This window comes from Silene latifolia, chromosome 1 (genome assembly GCF_048544455.1).
Source record: "Silene latifolia isolate original U9 population chromosome 1, ASM4854445v1, whole genome shotgun sequence".
Classification (NCBI taxonomy): Eukaryota; Viridiplantae; Streptophyta; class Magnoliopsida; order Caryophyllales; family Caryophyllaceae; genus Silene; species Silene latifolia.
In genome coordinates, this window is record NC_133526.1 from 176,238,146 (window position 1) to 176,246,801 (window position 8,656).

The 8,656-nt window shown below is 35.1% G+C and overlaps 2 protein-coding genes across 2 annotated transcripts; both read left to right on the forward strand.

Annotated features, from left to right (window-relative positions):
- The first annotated feature begins 769 nt into the window (after positions 1-769).
- LOC141588059 (uncharacterized) lies at positions 770-7,516 on the forward strand. Its single transcript, XM_074409517.1, has 8 exons — positions 770-818; positions 1,237-1,975; positions 2,085-2,265; positions 2,563-2,706; positions 5,956-6,234; positions 6,354-6,647; positions 6,690-6,867; positions 7,077-7,516. Exons 1-8 carry the CDS (start codon positions 770-772, stop codon positions 7,514-7,516), a joined length of 2,304 nt encoding a protein of 767 aa, XP_074265618.1.
- Positions 7,517-7,690: 174 nt separating this feature from the next.
- Positions 7,691-8,235, forward strand: LOC141588063 (uncharacterized). Its single transcript, XM_074409520.1, has 2 exons — positions 7,691-8,088; positions 8,187-8,235. Exons 1-2 carry the CDS (start codon positions 7,691-7,693, stop codon positions 8,233-8,235), a joined length of 447 nt encoding a protein of 148 aa, XP_074265621.1.
- The last annotated feature ends 421 nt before the right edge of the window (positions 8,236-8,656 follow it).

The following is an 8,656-nucleotide window of genomic DNA, read 5'->3' on the forward strand; positions in this document are numbered from 1 at the left end:
TTTAAATACTCAATTCACCCCCCCCCCCCCCCGAGTATTTCGACTTGGATAGACTCTTCAATTGGTATCAGAGCCTCGTGCTCTTGATTGCCTAACCGCAAAGAGGCTGATCCGTCCATCTCTTTATCTTTTTAATTTATTTTAATTCCGCTGCATTACACATGTGAAATGGATTCCAAGTATCTTAAGTGTCCTATATTTGATGGAAAGAATTATGGACTATGGAAAAACCTGATGACACACTATATAAAAGGACATGATTGGGAGTGCTGGAAGATCGTTCAAAACGGACCAAATAAAATTGTGGTCGTTGGATCTACTAAAGGCACTACCTATGAGAAGAAAGAATAAGACTATATTGAGGATGATTACAAGAAGGCTGAGAAAAACTCGAAAGCGATAAGCCTGTTGCAAAACGGCATGACAACGACTAAATTTGATCGTTTTTCTTCTTGCACTTCGGCCAAGGAAATATCGGATGGTCTTGAGTTGGCCTATGAAGGAACGTCAGCTGTTAGAAAATATCGTATTGACTTACTAATTCAAAAATACGAACTTTTTAAAATGGAAAAGAATGAATCATAGCATGTCAGCACGATTTTCTACTATTATTAATCAGCTCAAAAAACATGGTAGAACTTTTAACTCCGAGGATATTGCTAGGAAAGTACTTAGGAGTTTGACCAAGAAATGGTGTCCCAAGTCCACGGTTATGGAGGAAGTTAGAGATCTCACCTCTCTACCTTATGCATAACTAATTGGAGCTCTTATGGCTCATGAACTCGTCCTGGATGACGATGAGGCCGAGTCCAATAACAGTAAGAGCATAGCTCTATAAGCCTCTGCTAAGGAAGATGTCGATGCTGAAATAGAGGACGAAACGGTTTTGTTTGCTAAACGATTCAATAAAAGAATTTTTAGAAATAAGCAAGCAAAATCGTTTAATAATAACAACAAGTCCTACAATAAGAAAACCTCTGAGTCCAAGAATACGTTTGCTTAACAATGGCTAGATAAAAGAAAAATTATCCTAAATCTTGTAGATTAGTAAGAGTAATAGCATCAACTAATACAAAAAATTCAAACAATTCACATAGTAATAATAATATTTCATCTCGTAATAACAATTCTCGATCTCGTTTCCGTGTTTTACCATTGAGTACTCAGAATTTGGGAGTTTCTCATGTAGGTACTGAGGAGCCTGTATCGGTCCTTCGTCCTTATAATCTGTGTGAGGTTATGGAAACGATACTGGAAAAGAGTCTAATGAGGACTGGGTGGAGGTTCCTGGACGTAGCAATGGGCAGGACAAGGACTCTCCTTCATCATCAAGAGTAAGTGGGCTTCAACTTTCTTATTCTGATGTTAAGGATGAATTAGAGTACTGGTCGACGGCTGTTTATTGTTATGTGCTGGGAGCGAACCCACCGTGGAAAGTTATTGATGGTTTTGTGAAGCGTATCTGGGGATATACTGAAATTGAGAAGATTGCATTTCATTCTAATGGTATTTTTTTGGTGCGTTTCAAAACTGAGGCCATAAAATTGAGAGTGTTGCAAGCAGGGCCTGTCTTCTTTGACAATAAACCTATTGTTGTCAAGGAATGGACGTCGGAGACTAAACTAATTTGGGAGGCAGTTGATTTGGTACCAATATGGATTAGATTTTATGGGCTTCCTTTGAAATTATGGGGGAATGCTCTTAAAAAGATTGCTAATCTTGTTGGTTCTCCAATTCGATGTGATAGTAATACACAGTTGAAGACGTTCCTTGGCTATGCTAGAGTTATGGTTGAGGTAAAAGTTGGGGATGATTTGCCTGATGTGATTGAATTTATGGATGAGTTGGATAATAAACATAGGCAAATTGTCCATTATGAGTGGAAACCTACTATATGCACTGAATGCAAAGCTATGGGTCACTTATCCCGTGATTGTAGGATGAAGGATAAGCAAAAAAAATGGGCCAGTGCGTGGTAGGAAGGCTTGGGTGCCTAAGAAAAGCAAGCCTCCAGTTCCTCAACCAGCTGTTGCAGCACCAGTGGCTGTTTCTGAACCTGAACAGCCTTGTGTGGTGATTCCCAGGACTGGGGAGGGATTTAGTGATGGGTTAGGTGCTCTTGTTACACCAATCCCCTTCTCTTTTCATCCTTCTTTCTCTCCATCCAGGATCATTACCCAATTGATTAGGCAAGGATGGATAAGTCTGAATAGCAGTAGGAGGACTTTTCTGGAAGTATTGGAGAGGTCTATCCATGTTAGAGAGGTGTGTGAAGGTGAAATAAATGGTGATTTACCTTTGATAGAGAATGGGTAGCATTGATTTTTGGAATGTCAGAGGGTTTAATAGTAGTAATAAGTAGACTGATGTTAGAAGGTTTCTGCACCTAAATAATGTAGGTTTATTTGGTATTTTAGAAACTAGGGTTAGAATAAAGTCTATAATGGATTGGGTTCTAATTGGTCTCTTGTTACAAATATCAATAGTCATGATGGTGGTCGGATTTAGCTTATTTGGGATGCCATGAATTATAATGTTGAGGTCCTTAGTTGTGAAGCACAGGTGATTAACACTAAGGTGACTTTTCTTTCTACTGGTGTGCATTGGTGGGTCTCTGTGGTATATGGCTTTAATAGAATTGCTGAAAGGATTCCTCTGTGGGAATCCCTTACCCATATGCATGGTATTGTTGATGGGCCATGGATGGTAATGGGTGATTTAAACAATGTGTTGACAATGAATGGGAGAATTTGATCAGAGGTTACTTCTGATGAGTTGAGGGGCTTTCAGAATTGTACATGTAATACCCCCATTTATTCAAGAGCCTTTAGCTAGACATTCCCAAATAAATAGGACTGTTACCATCTCGGTTTCCCGAGGTAGTGAATAACAAAGTACAACCATACCAAAGTACTTTAATTAAAACTTAGCGATTACATATTAATACAACTTATCCGAACTAGACATAATATAAAATTTGATACAACTCGCAGCGGAAATAAATAAAGTGATTAACAAATCTAAGTGATCTAGACTTCTAGGTAGACGGCCAAAACCTCACGCTTTCTCATAAGCTCCCAAGTCAGCTAATCTTTAGTACCTGTCAAATCTGCTCCCCATTATGGTTCATCACAGGTGTTCACGAATACAATCAACCACGAGGTTGAGTAGGAATAGCCAAACAACAACAATAAATGCATACAAGACAATATTAAATGCAAATGCAATGCATGCTCATGATCAATCCTCCGACGCTCCCGTTCATCCCGCTAATCCATGGCCGAGGTAATCTCAATAACATCCCGGAGACAAGTCCTGCAGAACCAGCCTGGGGAAACCAATGCAAGTGCTCATGATATGATATGCAAACAATTGTGCTATACAACATTCTCACCATCTCAGACACGAGGCTGGGGAAACCAATAGTATAATTCATCTCAGACACGAGCTGAGGAAGTCAATAATCAAATCATCTCAGTCACGAGCTGAGGTAGTCATAAATCAAATCATCTCAGTCACGAGCTAAGATAGTCATAAATCAAATCATCTCAATACAACCAACCAACAACCATATATCGTCCATCACAATTCCAAACAATTCAACCAATACAATCAGATAATATCATTCAAGTAAACATTAAAGTGATTGAGTAGCTATCCTACCTTTTCGCAAATCTTCGAGTCACGCGAGTCACGCGAGTCACGCGAGTCACACAAGCAATCAAAATTGATCCTTTATAAATTCATAACCTACATAACATAATTATGTACAATTACTATATAACCAATAATCAACCAACTAATCATGCACTTATCCTATGCCCATCACGTCCTAATCCTTTTGACAACTTCAAAGCTAAATCTCTAATTCTACCGTTTTACAGCACAGTTCAGTCTCGCTATAAAATTCATAATTAATTCAATAAAAATCCTAACAATGAAAGACAAGTGGGGTTGGAACCCTAAGACACATATCTACAGTTCTTCTGAAATAGACTTTCCTCAAATTCCAGACTTATCAAGGTGTTCTTGAAAGCTTTATAAATACTGACGAATTCCGTCGCATAAAAAGTATCGATTCATAAAAAAACGTTTAACATATTATTTTTGATAAATTACAATGCCTACCATCATCTAGACTCTTCATAGTTAATATATGAAAAATACCCAACTAAATTTCAATTTATAAATTAGGTTTACGAAATAATCTTTAGACTACTAGTGCATTCGCGGATTCACAGTCGACATGTTCATAACGAATTTATTCTGGAAAATCTACATGGTCAATGGCTACGAAAATTTACAGGCATCAACTAGGCTTGAAAATAATCTAAGTCTATTCTTTACATTTTTGAAGATAATGAGTTTAAAATGGTCTAATAATTCATTTAAGACAACTTACAGATTTACAGAATTGCTGTAACTTTATTCTTTAACAAACTCGTCACAACTTTAACTATAGATGATTATATTTAATATGGACATGATTAGGTGATGAACTAAAACTTAAAACATGCTTATAAGTATTAAAGATAAAACTTTGAAAGATTAAAGATGAACTTACGAAATAAAAGATTGAATCCAATAAAAGTAGATGAAAAATCCTCATATTGATTCCCAATATCCCTTTTCCCTTTTTTTTCTTCCTTCTTATTCTCCCTCTCCCTCCCTAACTTTTATGCGATGTTGTAAAAGTGAATAAGTGATTTATGCATAGGCTAGCAAAATATATATAGTAGTAAGGTAGTATTATTTTAGGAAAGTTTCTCTCTTTATTATTATTATTATTATTATTATTATTATTATTATTATTATTATTATTATTATTATTATTATTATTATTATTATTATTATTATTATTATTATTATTATTATTATTATTATTATTATTATTATTATTATTATTATTATTATTATTATTATTATTATTATTATTATTATTATTATTATTATTATTATTATTATTATTATTATTATTATTATTATTATTATTATTATTATTATTATTATTATTATTATTATTATTATTATTATTATTATTATTATTATTATTATTATTATTATTATTATTATTATTATTATTATTATTATTATTATTATTATTATTATTATTATTATTATTATTATTATTATTATTATTATTATTATTATTATTATTATTATTATTATTATTATTATTATTATTATTATTATTATTATTATTATTATTATTATTATTATTATTATTATTATTATTATTATTATTATTATTATTATTATTATTATTATTATTATTATTATTATTATTATTACAACTACTACAACTATTATTACTATTACACATCATATTAGTCTTTTCATAAGTAGGATTACCACATACATTATTTACTAATTTTATTATTACCATAACACTAATATTATTAGGATTATTACTATTATAATTATTATTACCTTTACCTATTATTAGTTTCCTCATTAATATTTTATTAAATTCCGAAATAATTCCCGATCATACTCATACTAGGCCTAATATAATCAGCTCACTTATCTTATACACACGGCCCAAGGCCTTATTACTAGCCAAGTCCAAACTCCGACTTGCTTACCTACTTTATTATTTAATTAACGTCTTACTTGTAACTATTATTAGAAATGCCATTAATTAATTATTTAAATTACGGAAATTACTCTTATAAATCATTATCAATATACGGGGTATTACAGTACAACTACCTTTGGGTTGATGGATATTTCTGCTCATGGGGCATTTTTTACCTGGAACAACAAGCATGAGGTAGGGGATAAGGTTTGTAGCAGAATAGAAAGAGCTCTGGAGAATGATGATTGGCTCCTTCATTTTCCAGAATCTCACACAGTGTTTCATCCCGAGGGTCTCTTTGACCATTGTCCATGTACTATTTCTCATTGGCTGAGGTTATACGAAAGAGAGGTTGTTTTAAGTATTTCAATATGTAGGGGCTTGAACCTACTTTTGGAGATACTGTTAAAAGTGTGTGGGATCAACAGATTGATGGATTTACTATGTTTCAACTTGTTAAGAAATTGAAAATGCTCAAACAATCTTTTAACGCATTGAATGGTTCAAGTTTTGCTAATATTGAAACTACTGCTAATGTGGCTTTAATCCATTTACATGATACCCAGAAGCAACTGCATTTGGACCTTTCCAATATCTTGTCACAACAAAATGAGAAACTTGCTGCTGATACTTTTAGAGAGCTGGATAAAGCTAGGGTTAGCTTCCTTATTCAAAAAGCTAAGGTTCAATGGTGCAGTGATGGGATGAGAATACTAGGTACTTTCATAGTATTCTTAAAGCTAGGAGATTGCAGAACAGAATCCTTTGCATTCAGGATAGGCATGGTGTGACTCAGAATACTAATGCTGGGATAGAGGAGGCCTTTGAGGATTATTACAAAAATTTGCTGGGTTCCAGTAAATTGGTGGGTGATGTACACTTCCCTACTTTGAGGAAGGGGAAGACTGTTTATGGGTTACATGCTGCTGAGTTAGTCAAAGAGGTGTCAGACAGTGAAATAAATGAAGCTTTGTTTTCTATTCCTCCTAACAAGTCCCCAGGACTTGATGGGTACACATCTCAGTTCTACAAAGATGCCTACAGTATTGTGGGTAAGGATATCATTAAGGTTGTTTAGGAGTTTTTTGATACTGGCAAACTCCTGAGACAGGTTAATTCCACTACTCTGACTTTGATTCCTAAAAAGGATAGACCCATTAGTGTGGCTGATTTTAGACCCATTGCTTGTTGCAACGTTCTTTATATGATCATTTCTAAAGTACTTTGCAATAGGATGGCCATTGTCCTGCCTGAGATCATTAGTGCTAATCAAAGTGCCTTCATTAAAGGTAGGGAGATAGTTGATAATATCTTAATTTGTCAGGATCTAGTGAGGTTATACAATAGGAAATCCTGTTCTCCTAGTCAGGATCTCCTTTGTTGTTTACTATTTGTATGGAGTACTTGAGCATAGTACTAAGTGTAGTGACTGAGAACTTGGACTTCAACTATCATCCTCTCTGCAGAACTTTGAAGCTAAGTCATCTGTGTTTTCCAGATGACCTTCTTATGTTTTTAGGGGTGACAGGGGTTCTTAAACTTCTGTTGAGAGCCTTTGCTACATGTTTCTCTGTCTCTGGGCTTGAAATGAATTATGATAAATCTGATATCTATTTCAATGGCATGTGCCAAGGAGAGGTGGATTATGTGTTGAGGATATCTGGGTTCAAGGAAGGGCATTTCCCTTTTAAATACCTTAGTATCCCAATTTCTTATAAACGTATGGCCATTGGAGATTGCACAAGACTTGTGGAGAAAGTTGTGAGTAAACTCAGAGGTTGGGGGGCAAAGAAACTCAGCTATACTAGGAGGCTAGTTTTGACACAAGCTGTTCTTACTCAACTTCATGTTTATTGGTCTAGAATTTTTGTGATTCCTATTACAGTCATTGATAGGGTCACTACAATTTGTAGGAACTACCTGTGGTCTGGGAGTTAGCAGTATGGGAGGGCACCCTCTGTGGCATGGGAAACTCTGTGTACTGAGAAAAAGTTTGGGGGCCTTGGATTTGTGAATTCCAGGTTATGGAATCTAGCTTTATTTGGAAAGTTCACCTGGTGGTTGGCGATTAAGAGTCACCATTTGTAGATAAAATGGGTAGACCATGTGTATATGAAAGGTAGGGACTGGTTTGATTATGTTCCTTTTATAAATTCAAGTTGGACGTGGAAGAAAATCTGTGTTGTCAAGGATAAGTTCAAGCATGGCTACATTAATAACCAGTGGTGTGATGGTAATGGTGAGTATTCTGTGGCAGCTGGATACAGATGGTTGCAAGGACCTCAGACTAAAGTGCATTGGTTTCCTGTGGTTTGGAACAGGTTCAACGTCCCTAAACACTCTTTTATTGCCTGGCTAATTATAAAAGAGAGATTGTTAACCAAGGATAGACTGCTGGCATTTGGTATTCCAAATGATGGGAAATGTGATTTATGTTCCAGCCATAATGAGGATCATAAGCACCTGTTTTATCAATGTGAATTCAGTATTAGGTGTTGGGATATCTTGAGGCAATGGCTCCAAATACCTCTTCCCTTGTAGGATATCTTTGATTGGTGCATTACATGGAGATGCATATCTCTTCTTAAAAAACATATGGTCTTTGCAGCGGCGGTGGCTATGTTGTATCAGATTTGGCATTCAAGAAATATTTGTAGAATTGACCTGCTGGTGAAATGTCCTGCCCTGGTGATGAAGGAAGTGAAGCATGTTGTTCAAGCGCGTTTTCAGAGTAGAAAATGGCCGTCTAAGTATCAAAATTCCTGCATTTTTTGAGGAAGTCTGATTTTTTTGTTAGTTGAGAGTTTTGTATGCATATGTAGCGTTTAATCTCAGGAATTGTCTTGTATTGGTGGTTATACCTTATATTAATATATATATTCACATTCTACCAAAAAAAAAGAATACATTTGCTAATCGAGGATGCTTCAAGTGCGGAGAATCCAGTCATATGATTAAGGATTGTCCCATGTGGGAGAAAATTAAAGACAAAGCAAAGCGTGAGAAGACTAAGAAAGAGTTTAAGCAAGTACTGATGGCATCATGCTGGGGGGATCTTGACACGGAGGACGACGAAGT